Source organism: Palaemon carinicauda, chromosome 13, assembly GCF_036898095.1.
Source record: "Palaemon carinicauda isolate YSFRI2023 chromosome 13, ASM3689809v2, whole genome shotgun sequence".
Lineage (NCBI taxonomy): Eukaryota > Metazoa > Arthropoda > Malacostraca > Decapoda > Palaemonidae > Palaemon > Palaemon carinicauda.
The window spans coordinates 100,870,695-100,888,758 of record NC_090737.1 but is presented as its reverse complement, the minus strand read 5'-3'; the positions used below and the strand labels follow the sequence as shown (position 1 = coordinate 100,888,758).

At 38.8% G+C, this 18,064-nt stretch overlaps 1 protein-coding gene across 1 annotated transcript in view; it reads left to right on the top strand.

Moving 5' to 3' along the window:
* The window catches only part of LOC137652349 (uncharacterized), a 119,544-nt gene extending 105,044 nt beyond the window's left edge, over positions 1–14,500 (top strand). The window contains exons 10-11 of the mRNA XM_068385707.1: positions 2,676–2,819; positions 13,229–14,500. Of these exons, the coding sequence (XP_068241808.1) occupies positions 2,676–2,819; positions 13,229–13,290 (206 nt within the window). The 3' untranslated portion in view covers positions 13,291–14,500. The remainder of the gene's footprint in view (positions 1–2,675; positions 2,820–13,228) is intronic.
* The last annotated feature ends 3,564 nt before the right edge of the window (positions 14,501–18,064 follow it).

Genomic DNA, 18,064 nt, shown 5'->3' with positions numbered 1-18,064 from the left:
TATTGGTGTCAATGACCTTCGATGTCAGGATGCCAGAGAACTTAAAATCAATCAATCAATCCCCTTATTTGCATAACAATGGCATTCCAGAGTTACCCTCCGAAGTTGAGATCTCTGATGCCATATCAAAGATGAAAGTAACAGAGGAGAAGAATTGGTTTGAAGTTGTTCAAGACAGTTCTCCTGGGTTCTACAGTTCCCTCATCCGGGGCTAGAAGTCGAGCAAGGCCTAGAGATCAGTCATTGACATTTCTGTTAAACATGTTTGTCCTTTTTACTCTGTTCAGCATGGAGATGGCAAGTACTGTGTGGTCTGACATCAGAAACAATGGCTTCATGCTTTTAGGGAATCAGAAGGCTGCATATTTTCAAAATATCCTTCCTTCTGACTTGATGTAAATACCTCTGCTTCATCCTTAAGGGAGTAGTGTATAGGAGGTCCTCGGGTTACTATTCGCTTTACAAGTATGGTCCCATACCCCTCTGATGGTCCAGCACTTTGCTGCAGTAGAGGGACTTGAGTGTCTCAATGATGGGCTGGGCAATGGCGGTGGGGTAGTTTATCCACCCTGGCAGGCTCAACCATACCGCTAAGGCCAGTTCTGAGAGACCAGACCAAGACTGGACCCCTATAGACCTTCTCCTTTATTTCAGATAGGCAAAGGCTAGGAGAAGGAAAACTCCAAAATCAAACCAAACCAAACCAAACAAGACCCCAACGGCGGAGCTTCCCAGCGCCGGCTGAAGAGGGCAATGCCTATCGGGCAGGCAACAAGGCGGGCCTTGACATAACAAGAACCCGGCAGCCCGATGCAACCAACATCGGAGAAGCCGCCTGTCTCATATGTCTTGAGCCGCGGTGAAAACGATGTGGGCCAAGTGTGTGTGCGTGGCCGTTGCAAAGCCACGACCACCCAAAACAATATACCCAGCTACTGGCATTCTGTCATTTCCTCCACCCTTCTTCTAATAGGAGGCTGATGGCTAACGACAGAACCCAATACTCGGACACGAGTGGGCGCCGACGACGACGATCGTCCCATAAGGTAACTGAAAAATAAAAAGTAACTAATTCAAGCTGTGATTTTTGGTTCATTGGGAGAGCAATTAACGTTGCGGAGTAGTGTGGTATGCGTTAATTTATCACTAGTTTGCCATCCTTGTCTACGATACAAATTCAGGATTTTAATGCTGCTCTCTTTTGAATAGTTTTGTTCCTTTTTTTTCCTGTTCATCATGTCTGGAAAACGTAAGGGAGATTTTTTATTGTTTGTGTGCAGGCCAATCACAGACATAAAGGAAAGGAATTATATTTGTTACTTATTGTCTACTAGGGTATAGGTATTTGTATGTTTAGGGAACTGTTCAATAATTTATGAATAGTAAGATGATGTTTTCTCCTTGTTTTTTAAAGTATATTACACATATACAGTATTAATGATGATCTCCAATACAGGGTCTTTGGAATTGGAGTTTAGTGAAATATTGAAAAAAGCAAATCAGACAATGGCTAGGTTAAGTAAAATTTTGGAAATCACATTGCCTGAAGTTGCGTATAAAAACAGACTCTATATCAGTTTAGTGAGACCGGTGTTACTGTTTGAACATGAGTCATGGTATGCCAATGAAACAGTTTTCGATAGATTTAGTAGATTTGAGAACACCCTGAGAAGATTATTGGGAGTTAAATGGCAGGACACAATTAGAAATGAAACTATAAGAGAGATAATTGAAGTGCCATATGTGGATGAGGGGTAGATGGAGATGGTTTGGGCATGCTCTTCGAACTCCCTAAGAGAGATTAGTCCACCAAATGTCTAGCTAGGCTCCACAAGGCACTGGAAGAGTTGGAAGACCCAGCCCTACATGATGGTGAATGGAGAAGTATTGAATTTAAAGCTCAAGATAGAGACAACTGGCGAAATCTAGCAGAGGCCCTTTGCGTCAATAGTCATAAGAGATGATGATGATACAGTATGTATGTTATGCCCATAAATGATTTTGTGAAGAGACAAATTTTAGATGTTTATTTTCGGTTGGTTGAAAATGGGTATATTTTTTTCTTTTATATTGGCTGAAGAATTTGGTTTTCTTTTTTATTAGTCATGTATCATTTCTATTCTCTATATTAGTTCATAAGACTATTTAATTAAATAAAAAAGAATGTTAAAGGGTTTGTGGCTTTAGTTTAGTCGAATAGAATGGTTATGTCTCTATTCCGCAATATCAAAAGCTATAAAATTATGCTAGGGAGGTGAAGTGTAATTCAGCATTTTACTTTTTAAAAGATTTGTGGAAATAAACGGGCTTATTAGACAGTACATACTTATCTGGGAAAAGTGCTGTCAGGAGTTTCCGGCATGCCTCCCCACTTAAGGGGACATTTTAGAATAGATGTAGGACCTCACTAATCTGAATCCCATATTATGTTATGGTACTTAATGGTTTTCCTCTACAGTTTAATTGCAACAAGGCAGGTAGTTGGGGCTATGGCTGTCTTTCATAGATGGTTTACATACCAGTGAAAAAGGAATAATAATATTCTCTATTTTTATTCAAAGGTTGTGAAGTAGGCACTTCAGAATAAATAGCATTTTACTTTTCAGAGATAAGTATAGAAATACTGTACAGTAAGCAGAATTTAGTTTAACAATCCTGTTACTCTACATTTGCAGCAACCAGGAGATCGTGTCGCATAAGTTTACTCCCAGGGTTACCTGAAAGTCCAGCAAATGGAAAGCTTACTACTGTTGATCAAGATTTGATTTCTTGGGAGACTCCTATGATGTCAGCCAAGAAAACTAAGAAAATAGAGAAAGGTAAGAAGCTATAAATCTCTCTTGATGTTCATATTGCTTCTTCAGAAGCTCGGTTTAATAGACACTTATCCATAAGAAAAAATTTGAAATTTAAAATTTTCCCATTTTCTTTTACCTCAATAAATACATGCCTTTAACAAAGTAATTGAACCATTTATTAGTAAATGGTAAGAACACCAAAGTTACCACTTCATGTACTCTTTCCTGGATTATCTCCATTGATAGGCAGCAATCACAAGCTCTCCAGATTGTTTATATACTGCGCATTAAGATGTCTTCCACTGGTTTAGTTAACAATTAAGGAGTTTTGACGAAGGGAAAACCTTTTTTGGATAGGTGCTGTATAGTCTCAAGGGATTCCTGTAAAAGGCTAGAACAAGGAATCCAAAACAACATAAATACCAAAGAAAAACTGTCTCCCCTGCTCTAGGGCTGGTGTATCAATTTGCAAGACACAAACTCAGTGTGTATAGGGGAGACTGCAAGTTCAGGGTTATTTTAACTTGCCACAGCACCTCAGTAGCTGCAGTTCATCTGTTGTGAGTGATGTCCAGGAAAGAAACCATCATTCCCGTTGTCGCCGATAAACCTATGTCACAACCACCATTCATGGTCACAAGTATTTAAACAACGCTCCATTCTCCTGGTCAAGGCTAAGGAGGAAGGAGGGTTGTGGAAGACCACACACACTTACTTAAAATTACAGTAAGTTTTTCCTTTATCAACACTCCTTGTTGGGGGTTGAATGCTGTGTTGCCTTCAAGGATTGAGTTCCAGAGTATTAATAGGAGACTCAAGCTCATTCCAGGACAACCTTCTGCCACCAAGCTCAACCTACAACTCATGCGTATGTTCCTTAGAGTAAGAAGAAAAACTAACAGGAGTGACTAAAGAATACTGGCTACCTGAAGTGCCTGGTGATTTGGTCCTTCCCTTCGGACTACCCCTGCAGGGATCCTGAATGCAACAAATATCATTTTGGGTGACCTGAAATTGCCTATTAGCAAAGAACGCTATTGTAGAAGCAATTTTTCTCACATCGTGGTTTTTAGGGATGGAGACTTATTTTTTATCAAGATACATATAGCCTCTGTTGAAAGGGGCTTCATGGTCTGGGTCTTTTAAACGGACTACCGTCTGACGACGTGGATCTCTGTAGATATAATTTTAAGTCAACCCCAGTCAGAGGTTGATATCTCCTGACTCGAGAACCAATATATATGTAGAATCTCGTTCCTGAAGAGGCTTTTCGTTTTCTTGGCTAAAAAAGGAGAACCAAAGTCAGGATTAGAAGATCCAGTCCCTCCAAAAGATCGCCCCGGAGTGGGTGGCGATGATCTATGCTAATCAAAAGTCGGTGTGATCTTGTGAAACATGTTCCTGTCAAGATTCATGTCAAAGGCACGCTTGAGAGGTTTTAAGATAGATTTATATGACAGCGTAATTGATGGCTGGATCTTCCTCTCCTCAAAGAAGATGAACAAGAAAGGAAGCCAAAGAAGTCCTTGGTTATCTGACAGGGTGACTAACTCCGTAGAAACGACATCCACATTTTCCACACACAGATTGTTATATCTTGTAGATGAAGAAAAACTTCCTTGAAGTTACTAAGAGTGAAGGTTCTGGGTCAGAAAGGAGGAAGAGAAGATAGTCCGCCTTCCTACTTTCTGATTCCGCTTGTGCTTTGCTTCAGTCTGCACAGCCGTAGTCTTGGTTGTGGACTCTGAAGCACTGGATACTACAAGCTGGTAGGTGAATGTGGTGCTATTAGCACAGCTGTTTATGAAAAATCCTGAGGGATATTCAAAGCCTGTGAAATCAAACTTGTTAAAAGAACAAGTATATCGACTAACTGCTCCCATCTAAATTCAGAGCATCTCTTGCCACTGCTTGAGAGTCCACATTCAAAGCTACATATAGTGGAAGTTGTGATTCTCTTTCATAACAAGCAGGTCTGTTTGGAGATCCAGAACTTGCTCCTAAACCTCATGAAGAGAACTCTGGTCCAGTGTCCATTCCTTATGTCTGCCTGGATAGGGTGTCCTTTACATTGAGTGAACTCGACAGATGGAATGGTGAGAGGAACACATTAATCTTTTGAAGAAACCTAATAACAGAAAGTGTCTCACTATTAAGAATTCTCGAGCAGGATTCCCCTTTTTGAAGCAATTGACCACTACCTGGTTGCCTATGAAGATTTTATATAGGAATTCCTTCTTGGACCAATTCTCTTCAACATCAGGAAGACAGCCACCAGTTCCAACACATTATGTGAGAAGCTGCAAACTGAGGGGACCATTTCCTGAACACAAAGGTCTCCTCTGAATGACCTTCCAAGCCTGACCTGGATGTGTCATTCAATCATTCATTCCATTGGCTCCGGGCCCATATGATCCTTAGCTGACTTTACAAGACTCCTCCACTCGTCCCTATTCTGTGTAATATCATGCTAACAGTCAGGTCTCAGGTTTTCCACATCTCTCTTAACATTATCTTCTCACCTCATACATGGTCTCCCCACAGGTTTTCTTCTCTGGTCTACTAAGCATCACTATCCTGGCAATCCTGCTGTCCTCCATTCAGGCTACATGTCTAGCCCACCACAGCCTTTGTGTTGTTATTATGTTGGTTATTAAGGGGAGCTCTGATAATCCTCTCAATTCATGGTTGCCTCTCACATCAAATCTCCTCAGTGTTTTTAATATACTGGTCCGTATATTCTCAATACTGTACTTCATTTTCAAATACCAGAAATCTTTCTAATTATTTAGTTAACCTTTGTGTCTCCCAACCATAAATCAAGATAGGTCTGACTATTGTTGAATAAGTTCCTACTCAGGTATCTGGACTTGAAAATTTCTTTCAGTGACCTGGGAAGGGACCAATAGGACTGACTTGTCAAAAGAATTTGGCGTCGTCCATGGCCTGAAAATTTTTACATCAGTTGGATGACTGAACCTGTCTGTCCCAAAACCCCTTTCGATCCACCCTTCGCCACATCCAATTAAGGTCTTTCATTCTCTTCTTTAATTCTGGTTTGACTAACGAGGCAAACTGTAGAAGGCCCAAAATCTTCAACAGTTTCCTCATGGAAGAGAAGTGGCTAAAATCCAGGGCTCTGGTCTAGCTTAGAATTCTTTGCTGAGATGCTTTTGTAAGGGTACTGTGGTTTTCACCATGTTGCATTGGTGACCTAACATCTAAATATATATCTTGGAATTAGTCTTGATGTTGCAAAGTTGATAAAAGAATCCAAGGTCCTGAAGAACCTGCAAAACCCCATTGTGCATTTGAGGCATAATTCTTTTGTCTGCCGAAATCCGCCAATTGTCTAAAAAAGCTATGATCTGAAGTACTTGCAACTTCAGGACTTTCATAACTACCTTATTATCTTTGTAAATATTTTTAGGGCGATGTTTAAGCCGAATGGTATTGCTTTGAACCTGTACAATCCATTTTGAATGTATCGCATGAGATGTGTTTGATTACAATCACACTTCTTTGCAGGGTCTTTCTTTAGTAACTGAATAGTCTGCCCTGGAAGTTAAAAACCTGTACCTTTCTATTACTCCTTTCTTAACATACTTACAAAGCAGTCAAGTTCCAGGGTCCTGCCTGATAAAACTAGTTAAGTGGAGGGTGTTTGCTATCCATGACCAACCAAGACCCACTGAGACAACTGTGTGCCCACTGAGAAAAGTTCCAACATTCCTAAAAAAAAAAATGGATATAACGGTCTGCCCGTAGCTGCTCATTGATGAGATCCCTGCCTCCATTTGGTATACTAACTCCTTAGTTTCACTTGAAAGATCTCCAATAGCCTCCCCTTGCTCTAAAACCAAAGTTTAGCTTTCCTTGAGACAAGGCTTCAGCTAAGGACTGGTTAGTACAGTGGTAACATGTTTGCCTGGCATTCGTATGGCAGCAGATCGATCCCAGCCCGAGACCGTGAGTTTGAGCTTTATTGGGGAGGCCACTACTGTGTAAGGGCACCATGGGGAGGGGGTGGGCTTGCCCGTCTAACAGTCTGGTGAGTATCTATTCTGATGAAACTGGAACTGAAACCAGGCACCTTTAACATTGCTGGCCTTGTTCCTCTTAATAAAACCTTTCTTGTCAAAAAGAAAACTTCCAACATCTGAAGTTGCTTCTAAGGTATTAGGAGTAGCCTTGTATGGCATCAGAACAATACCTTTTGGGGTTAGCTGGGAACATTTTCTAAGAGATGGATCTTGAATCTCCACGTTGAGTTTAGAGATAATGCTAGTTTTACAAACTCAATGTCATTGAATGGCTAATTCGTATATTTGTGCCAAAAAACATTAAACTTCGGCCAGAATGCTCATCCATCACAGGATTGCCTACTAAATTCCCCTGCTCAACATCCATGGGTGAAGCCACTACCGAGCCTTCAATATTAGAAACGGAAGGAAGAACTCCCACTGGACCCTTCTTTGGAAGCTGAGAACAGCCAAATCCTTAGAACTGGAAAGAATATTCCCATTGGAGCCTTTCTTGGAAGTTGAAAACAAAGGTTTAGCCACAGCCATATCTGCAGGAATGGAAGAGAGAGGACCCTGGAGTTTCCCTTGGAGGCTGGTAACCCAAAGGTCCAGCCACAGCTGGATCCCTAGACTAGAGTGTGAAGGAAACAAAAGACAAGTCAACAGTATATAGACGTACACTATCTTTCATGGGCTGACCATAGAGGGAGCTGATCGATAGCTCTACTATCATAGCTATCAGCCAGGTGTCCGCAGGAGACGCAAGCAAACCAAATTCAAGCAGATTGGTCACCTACTAAGTGGATCCCTATCTTGGATCTTACCTAGGCAGCAAAGCGTTTGTCGAGATGTCCCCTAAGAGATACTCCCTCAAGCAACCCAAGAGATCCTTTGAGAATACCAGTAGTAAGGTCCCCTCCTCTGCAGAGTCTAGGTGGATAGTGGCATGGTGTTCTAGGTTTCCATTTCCAAGAACCCTAACTGCTGATATTGCGATAATAAGACTAATGAGATCAGCGAGATCCTTGCTGATTAAATACTCGGCAGGCCCCATTTTTTTAGAAAATTATTTCATCCACATAAAGAAGGAGAGAAACCACCTTATCTCTTATGTATCCCAGCTCAGGTTCCAAAATGATTCACTCCAAACAACTGAAACATTTTTCAGGACCCCAATCAGCAGAACTATACCTATGCATCCAAAAACATTCGTGATCCCATTTGGGTTAGCGAAATTATATCCAACACTGGTTCATCTTGGTTAATGACACTCATTTGTAATAGACATGCTATAAATGAAAAATTCTCATTATAAATTGTCTTAGAAGGAGTTAGGAAGTGTCTCAACCCTTTCTTATAATGAACAAACTAAGAGATAGGCTTTAAACAATACCCAGTTATTGAAGATACTGTAATCACTTCTGTTACAGGTGGGGATCCATCCTAAACCCAATTTCATTATCGTATACAGTAACCTCATAGTTACCAAGTTGAGGGTTATGAGAACAACTAATAAAGTAAGTGCTAATCAAGCATGCTTATATTCAATAATTAAACTACGTCCTCCTCCTCTTCCCCTTTCAATTTTGATTCTAATGGTGCTTCTGAAAAGAATTAGAAGTCCAGGAAGGCCAGTTGTAGTCGCAAGGGATCTTGACGACACCACCTCTTCTAGGAGTTGAACAGCACCTTGGTGAATACCAGCTCCTGAGGCCGATGCACGGGGCGGGGACTGTGGACCCTATGTCATGAACCAGGTTCACCTGGCCAACCATTAGCCAGGTGGGACAGAGGTGCACGGGCCTGTGTTGAAAGAGCTTGGGCTCTCCTTTACCTTTCTTACCTAGATGGTGAACACACTTCACTTATCTAAATGAGTACTGCTGCATCTCGTACAGAAAAGAGATTACTGGGTGATGGTCGTTTAGACGTTGATTTCTCTGCTTGCAAAATCTGAGGAGAAACTTGGTAAGTGGAAGAAACGATTTGTTCCCCTTCCTCTTCCAACTCTTCTTCTCATCCTCCTCTTCCTTTTCAGTCTGGGGAGGTGGACGGCATCAAGTACCATGGCAGACTGAGTCACAACTTCCCAGGGCTGATGCATGTGCTCCTGGAGCTGATCCACAACTGCCTTGAGCCAACACATCGGGCTGTGTCCACCTTCTGTCGGAAGTGCTAATGTGCTCTCCTTCACCTTTCCTTCTTGAACGTTGACTCTGCTCCCTCCTCTGAACTGAGTACTGCTGTATGCCGTGTTTGAAAGAGTTAACCCAGTTTTGTTGGAACAACCTATTTGGTTTCTCCCTTTGGGAGAGTTTTGGTTGCATGGAGCTCGACTTCCCTGATTACAGAGCCTGAGGAGAAAGTTGGTAAGTGGAGGAAGTGATTTGTTCCCTGTCCTCTTACATCTCTTCCTTCATCTGTTTTTACTTCCGTTTCCTACACTTCCCAAGAATTGGAAGTAATCCAGGAATGCCTCACCAGAATTACAGGAATACAATATGACTCAACACCATCACTCATAATAAATTGTCTTAGAAGGAGTTAGGAAGTGTCTCAACCCTTTCTTATAAAGAACAAATTAAGAGATAGGCTTTAAACAATACCCAGTTATTGAAGATAATCACTTCTGTTAGACAGGTGGGGATCCATCCTAAACCCAATTTCATTATCGTATACAGTAACCTCATAGTTACCAAGTTGAGGGTTATGAGAACAACTAATAAAGTAGGTAAGTGCTAATCAAGCATGCTTATATTCAATAATTAAACTATGTCTTAATGTTCTTGAAGTATTTTGATCACACGAGGATGCGCTTTGTTTATTGTACTGATGAGGGTTTAATGTGATGTAGTAATGCTGGCAAGGATGGGAATGATTGTTCCTTTGCTGGACGCCCTGCATTTCTTTGGTATTCATGTCATATTGGATTCCCTGTTCTAGCCTTTCACTGGAAAGTTGTTGGAAACTAAACAGCATTTTAACCCCTAAAATGTGCATGGTAATTATTTCTGGAAGATCATCATTCACATTCCCTTTGTGTATCGTACCGCGGGCAATACTTTGATTTGAATAATTATTGTGAAGAGCATATTTCACTTCTAGTACTACTTGTGAGTGGTTGCTGATCAATTTAACAGCTATAAGCTTAAAAGGAAATTTGCTGTTAGTTCAGGGGAAAAGCCGGAGAAGATTAGGCTTGTGGGTTATAGTGGTGATGATGGCAATACAGTAATGACACATCTCGAGTTTTGGACTACAGTCAAGTTCACCATCTTTTGATAGTGATGAACTTCACAAGTTCTTGTTATCACTTGCTTTCTCAATAATCATAATTCATTCCCCATTTCCAAACCTAACCTGACCCCCAGGTCAATCTAATGATAATTGCGTTTCATTCAGTAAGGGTTCTGAAAGTACGAGCACAGATTTGAAAGTCTCACACACAGCTTCAAGATTCTTACGTAGTTTAGTTCCTTTTGCTGCTAAACCTTTGCAAAACCACAATCTTAGTCACTCTATAGGAAAACTAGATTGGGTGGCAGAAAACAGAATGGGATGTATTGATGGTCACTTTGCTTTTAACTATAAATGACTGCTTGCAGAACCTGTGGAGAAATTTTGTTACTAGAAGAAACTATTTGCTCACTTAACTCGTCCTCCTCCTCTTCCCCTTTCAATTTTGATTCTAATGGTGCTTCTGAAAAGAATTAGAAGTCCAGGAAGGCCAGTTGTAGTCGCAAGGGATCTTGACGACACCACCTCTTCTAGGAGTTGAACAGCACCTTGGTGAATACCAGCTCCTGAGGCCGATGCACGGGGCGGGGACTGTGGACCCTATGTCATGAACCAGGTTCACCTGGCCAACCATTAGCCAGGTGGGACAGAGGTGCACGGGCCTGTGTTGAAAGAGCTTGGGCTCTCCTTTACCTTTCTTACCTAGATGGTGAACATACTTCACTTATCTAAATGAGTACTGCTAAATCTCGTACAGAGGAGAGAGTACTGGGCGATGGTCGTTTAGACGTTGATTTCTCTGCTTGCAAAATCTGAGGAGAAACTTGGTAAGTGGAAGAAACGATTTGTTCCCCTTCCTCTTCCAACTCTTCTTTCTCATCCTCCTCTTCCTTTTCAGTCTGGGGAGGTGGACGGCATCAAGTACCATGGCAGACTGAGTCACAACTTCCCAGGGCTGATGCATGTGCTCCTGGAGCTGATCCACAACTGCCTGGAGCCAACACATCGGGATGTGTCCACCTTCTGTCGGAAGTGCTAATGTGCTCTCCTTCACCTTTCCTTCTTGAACGTTGACTCTGCTCCCTCCTCTGAACTGAGTACTGCTGTATGCCGTGTTTGAAAGTTAACCCAGTTTTGTTGGAACAACCTATTTGGTTTCTCCCTTTGGGAGAGTTTTGGTTGCATGGAGCTCGACTTCCCTGATTACAGAGCCTGAGGAGAAAGTTGGTAAGTGGAGGAAGTGATTTGTTCCCTGTCCTCTTACATCTCTTCCTTCATCTGTTTTTACTTCCGTTTCCTACACCTCCCAAGATTTGGAAGTAATCCAGGAATGCCTCACCAGAATTACAGGAATACAATATGACTCAACACCATCACTTCTTTTGGTGGGGAATGAACAACATTGGTGGTCCAAGGTCCCTTGGGGGGAGGAAACAACAACTTCATGCTATGGCCTCATGGAGCAGGGGCTGGGACCTTGGCCATGTGACCCACATTCCCTTGGCTACCCAGTAGCCTGGTGAAATAGAGTTTTACAGCCTCGGGCAGGCTCGTGATAATCTTCTGTCTATCAAGTGTCAAAAGCTTTGGTCCTGGCCTTCATCTTTCCCACCTGGACAATGGACTACAGTACTTTTTATTCTTTGGACGGGGCTGTGGCATCCCAAGTTGAGAAGATGCCCCTCTCAAGGTCGTCATTGCATGTAGCTGATGGCCAGGGACAGTGGTAAAGGAGCCTTGGCTCCATGCTCAGGCACAGGATCAACACTTCCTCTCTGTCTTCATCAGTGGTAGAGATCCTTTCCTCCCTGGTGAGTTTAGACTTGTCCAGCATCAGTCCCCAATTATGTTGCAGTTTCTATCCTTTGGTCAAAACGATCGTTTTTGCAGGAAGAGCATAGATCTCTGGAGTAGCCTACTAGACCCTCTAATTCTGTGAAGTAATCGGGTTCCTTTTGCCCCCCAGGTATCAGACCTTACACTGCTACCAGTGAAAGCAGAAAACCTGAATGGGAGTGATCCTTTGTAGACATTCTTCCACTCTTCTTCAGTGCAATGAAGTTCATTGGACCTCCGTCACTGACCAGCTTTTTGGTACCTCACAACGGTCAAGGCATCTTCTGAAGCTGCCTTGGTCTGATCTTCCTGGGTGGTCCTGGATTGAGTTGAAAATCAGATCTGGGGATCTTAGAACTCTCTCATTTCTGGTCAGCCAAACAAGATCCTGCTACATGCACTCTTGAGGCATTGAAGTTTTATATGCTAGAGTCTGACCCGTCACCACCTTGTCAGAGAGATCCGTCAGGCACACACTGTCGAGTGGACTTCCCATGGAGAGACTCAAGTTAGACTGATGTCTTCTTCAGTCTATGGATATGAACTTGTGTCATGGCCACCCTCTAAGCTGTCTCCTAGCTTGATGGTGTGAGGCAAGGTACATACTTATGAGGACAAGGGGTTTTTACCCCTACATCTTTAGAGAAGTACAAGTGTCCTGTGCTGTTAGGTGGGAAGGTAGTGACCTGTTAGTTGTACCATTCAGTATACCAGTTGGCTAAGTGGTTTCCGATTCTTAAAAGGTGTCCAAAGGTAACAAGCTTCTTGCAGGTTGTGGTGGATACGGGAAAATTGCTTAGTAGGATCTATTGCGTAGCCTCTCTTCAAGGGCTCTTCAGGGGGAAAAAAATTGAGCCTCCTGGTTTGATTTCCGGGGAATTGTAACCTACCAAGTAATGAATCATCCTAATTAAAGGACAACAGTTCATATGACATGTAGGAACTAATCACAAATTTTTAAAAACTATTTGTATTATTCCTTTCCATACAAACTTGATTCCTTTAATACAGCTACCCAGCTTGGCCGAAAGATCGAAAGTGATAACCGCTTGTTATCGAACTTTAACGACCGATTCCATAATATGCTAAAATAATATTCCTAATTAAAGGACTCGGGTTTGTATAGCTAGAAAAAAACAATATTTAATTTTAGAATTTTTTATTTTTCTCATCTTGCTGTCATACTTAATATATTTATAACACTTGTATTAATCTTAATTCACTTTTGACAGTCTAGTGTAGAGTTTGATCATGTAGACACTAGTAAATTGTAGTGGTGGTTGGTACTTCATTTCCATATAAAAAGGTAACTTCTTTTTTTTTTTTTTCCAGAAAAACCAAGAGCAACCCCATCCCGCCGATCTCGCAGATTAAGCAAGGCATGTCTGGAATAAATTTTGAAGGTGCTGTTAGGAGGGGTGGTTTTTAATATTTCAAACTTTAAAATATATTTTATCACTTTTTCTTTGTTTATGAATATGGTTTATTATTATGTTGTACCCAAATAAAGGGATAAAATGCAGGCATCAGTAGGTTATACAGATTTTTCAAGATACAGTAGTGTTGAATTGCTCACCACTCAGGATTGAGCGTAATGATTTTCATGAGCTAGTGGTTATATTCTTGCTGTATTGTTATAGTTTATTTGGACTTGGTAAAATATTGTTTCTTCATACATTTAAATTGAACAAGGACATATCTAGACAATTAAACTTTTTTTTTCTCTTGTTCCATCAAAAGGAGGGATATTTCTTTTGCTCCATTAGAAATAGGATATTGAAAATTTTCTGTGCTGTATTTTTTTATTTTTACAGAATACAGTATAGTTAAAGATTGTAGTTAAACTGAAATTTTATTTTTGGAATTAAGGGTCATGGAATATTGGAGACTAACAGTTGATTCTTTTTATGACTATGTTAAATGTAAATGTATATATTTTTCTTCTCTCTTGATTTTCTATCCTATCAAGCCTGAAACAAATTACTGTACTGTAGTACATTTTGTTATATTTTTTTCTTCAAGATTAAAAGTAAGAGCATTTTTACTTTCTTTTTAGTAGTAGCTTTAAATTGTATATAATATTTCCTAATGAATAAGTTTCTCTAATTTTCTTTTATATTTTATGTATTAAGTAATGAAGTTACTTTTCAGATTATTTTGTGTACTGCAGTATTTGAAAAACAGATTGCTTTGTTAGTTTGTACTGTAGCATTTCAAAAGCAAAGCTTGCTTTGTTTGTATATGTACTAAAGTTTGTCAAGATCAGAAATTTGATGATATTCAATCTACTGAATTGCAGAAGTACATTTGAGTATTTGAGAGCTTAGTCATGAGAAATCAGTTCTTGACTAAGGATTGGAAGCTCACTATATTTTAGATGATAAGGCACAATTGTATCTTTTCTTGTGACATACTTATATATATCAGTATTAAATGATACCATTTTTCTGTGAATCTAGACCTGTTTGGAATACTCTCAATATTGAGTTAAATTTAGTTTTTCATTTTGAAGTTATTTGTGTCATATTTTTGTTCAATTGCTTCTCTTTACTTTATATCCATTGTGTACCTGATGCAAATTACCAGAGAAATATATAAATTTAATAAAAAAAAAATTATTTTATTTTTTATATTACTTTTAATGATGGCTAGTTGATTACGCAACGTAATAAGGTACCAGCGGATACGAGTCTCCACTAGGTAGCGTACATGTAGAGAGAGACACATGTTTACTTTGTAACAGGTCGCCTTCTTCATTTCAGCCCATATCACAAGTGTCACAAATGTTATGTCTTCCTGATCCTTGGAGAATCGCACAAAGCTAATTTACGTAAATGAAAACACAACCAGACATCAGAATTTTTCTCCTGACTTTTATATCCAGAGATAAAAAAAATTGACTCGATTACCAACTGTTTTAATTTATACAAATGCTTTCCATGGATACAAAAAAGCAGTGAACTCGATTACCAACTGTTTTAATTTATACAAATGCTTTCCATGGATACAAAAAAGCAGTGAACTCGATTACCAACTGTTTTGATTTATACAAATGCTTTCCATGGATACAAAAAAAGCAGTGAACTCGATATTACCAACTGTTTTAATTTATATAAATGCTTTCCATGGATACAAAAAAAACAGTGAACTCGATTACCAACTGTTTTCATTTATACAAATGCTTTCCTTGAATACATGACTAAAATTTTTAAAATAATTGACCTTGCTATAAAAATGTATAAGTGCTTCCATGGTTGAAGCAATATACAAACTGATAGAACATTTAACTCTGATAATAAAATAACTCTATCGTCATAACATTCCTCACAAGAGAGTTGCAGCATGAGGCAGTTAGTTACAATGGGGAAGTTTTGGAGATCCCCATTAAGGTCCATATAAGTTGTAACACAAGATAATGCCATGTGAAAGAAACTGCCACTGGCTCCTGTTTGGTTAGAATTAATATCGTCAAATTGAAGACTAGAACAACAAAGCTATAAGCAAGATTGAGATGTTAATCTCTCGCATCACTAAATTATAACAACAACGTTTTGGCGGCTGATGGATAAAACGCATAACTTTTAAAGTATTTGTTGGTCAAAATATGTGGAAAACCCAAAAGGAGGGATAAATTTAAATGTGATGTCACACAAAATTATGCGATGTAGTTTTATAATTATGAACTTCTAATCTACCAACCAGACTACATGTACATCTAAACCTATGCCATGCATCTAAGATAACATGTAAACAGACGATAAAATAATGCTTATGCCTGATGTTGCAATGTAAAATGCTCGCATACCATCCTACCAAGTCTTTCTTCCTCTGCTACTTTTAAGTTTTCTCTCATGAAGAATTTCCTTTAGTTCCAACAAGGTTTTATCAGTATCGATTTGGGTGTTGAGCATCAGCCATGGCTATATATATATATATATATATATATATATATATATATATATATATATATATATATATATATATATATATATACATATATATATATATGTCTGTGTATACACACAAATACAGGTCCTCAACTTGTAAACATTCAGATACAAACTGAAATTATAAATCTCAGATAGTATATCAAAGGTTTGTACTGTATACTGTAATAAAATAATGAAATACTGAAATAATACAATATGATATAATTCAATACAGTAAAGTAAGCAAAATTACTCTTGCAAAAACTTGATATTTATTTCTTATGAAACTGGACTATTTGTTGACTTTTTTACTGGATATTGTAGGTATGGGAGTCAGGTTGAGCTTACCCTAGGCTAATATTTTACAAAATTTGACCACTTCCTGAAACCTATTATATTTGTAAGTTAAGGACCTTCTGCATACGCATTTTAAAAACCCTGATTTTTCATGACCAATGCAGTATTATTAAGTCTTTGGAGTACTACTCTGTGAAATTTTCATCTTCATACCTCATCATCATACTTTAAAACCAAAGACAAATAACATGATTATCAATTAGAAAATAGATAATTGTCTTTTGTAAACTAGAAATTAGATGATGTTAAAAATATAAAAGTCGTTAGAAATTTTAAGATGAAATTGGAACTGAAAAACAGATAGAGATAAATCATAAGTAAAAACATCGTAGGCTTATAAAACTGATAGCCATAACTTGATCAATATTGGAACGAGTATAGCAAAGAATTGATATTGTTAGTATGTTTTTGGTAAGGTCACTAAGTAGGCATAGAGGTATTTTATGATAGTTATTGTGTACAAATCATAATTGGTGACAAAAATTATTCAAAATATAAGATTTTGTTGTTACAGTCTGCTGTCAGATGGCAGGAAATTACATCTATGGGTGTTTCCTTGTTAAAAAAAAAAAAAAAAAAAAAGTGATGGGGAAGCCCCTAGACCCCCACTGTCAGTGACTTTTTAGACTTTAGCCCCCACCCGAAAAAACATTCCTACGCCTCTAATATAGTTAATTATTGGCTATGAAGCCAACATTTATGTCTCCCTTTACTATAGAGCCACCTAGTGGATTAATTCCGCCAGTATCTCATTACTATTATGAACTGCATCTTGCACTGAAAATATCTTTTATAACAAAAACTAATGTAAATGCCGGGTTGGTTTTTTAGATACACTGCCTCATATCACTCGCTTGCGACAACAACGTCATAACTCAAAAAAATGTATTTTTGAGTTATCCATATAGACATATTCATCTTCAAATACTGATTCTTTTGGCAAAAGTGTCATAATTGTAGCTAAAAAATTGATCGCTTGAGGCACTAAATGTCCTAACGACATGCATTAACATGAGAGTGTTTAATTGATTAAAATGGCTCGCCTGAAAAATAGCTATTTTTGAGTTATGACAACGTTGTCGCAAATGAGTGATATGCTGACGCATTAGTCACCACCCACAGTCTGCAGTTAAAAGGAAAATAAAAAAACTGCATAGTGCCAAAACATGCACATTGTATTTATAAAAGAATTGTACAGCAAAGTAAATAAGAATATGAATGAAAAAGGATAAAAGTAAAATAACAAAAATACATTTAAATGTGCACTTGTTCATCCCCACTGTGGTGAGATGCTTAGGCAAACCCTATACCCTTGAATCTAAATTACTGTCAAATGTCTCCAACACAAACTTTATACCCTCATTATTTTTACTATAGGAAGGATATATAGACTAAAAATTACCCATAAACCTGAATATTTCAAGGTTAACATTAAAGCTACAATATAAAAGCTCCATTTGAAATTAACTTAAAAAGAATAGCACATGTTAATGACATTGCAATTTAGAGAATGTTTGGAAGAATTGCAAAAGGTGATAGGAGATTGAATCGAGAAAGCAGAAATGCAGGACTGAAAATGAAGTAGTAAAACTAAGATAATTTTATGTGAAAATACAGACAACAAATAAGTTAATGAACAACCTCTGGAGATTGTTAGTGAATATATGTCGCACTTAAGACACAATACAGTGTTTCCCCAGGACATGAGACCGAAATTAAATGAAGGATAAGGATGGAATTGGGAGCATTTGGTAAATAAAATGAGATTATGAAGAGTAAAATGCTACCTTCTCTAAAAATAAAACTATTTAATCAGATTGTCCTACCAGTATTAACCTACGCATCAACACATTTTAATGTTAAACAGGCAGGCAAGTCTTTT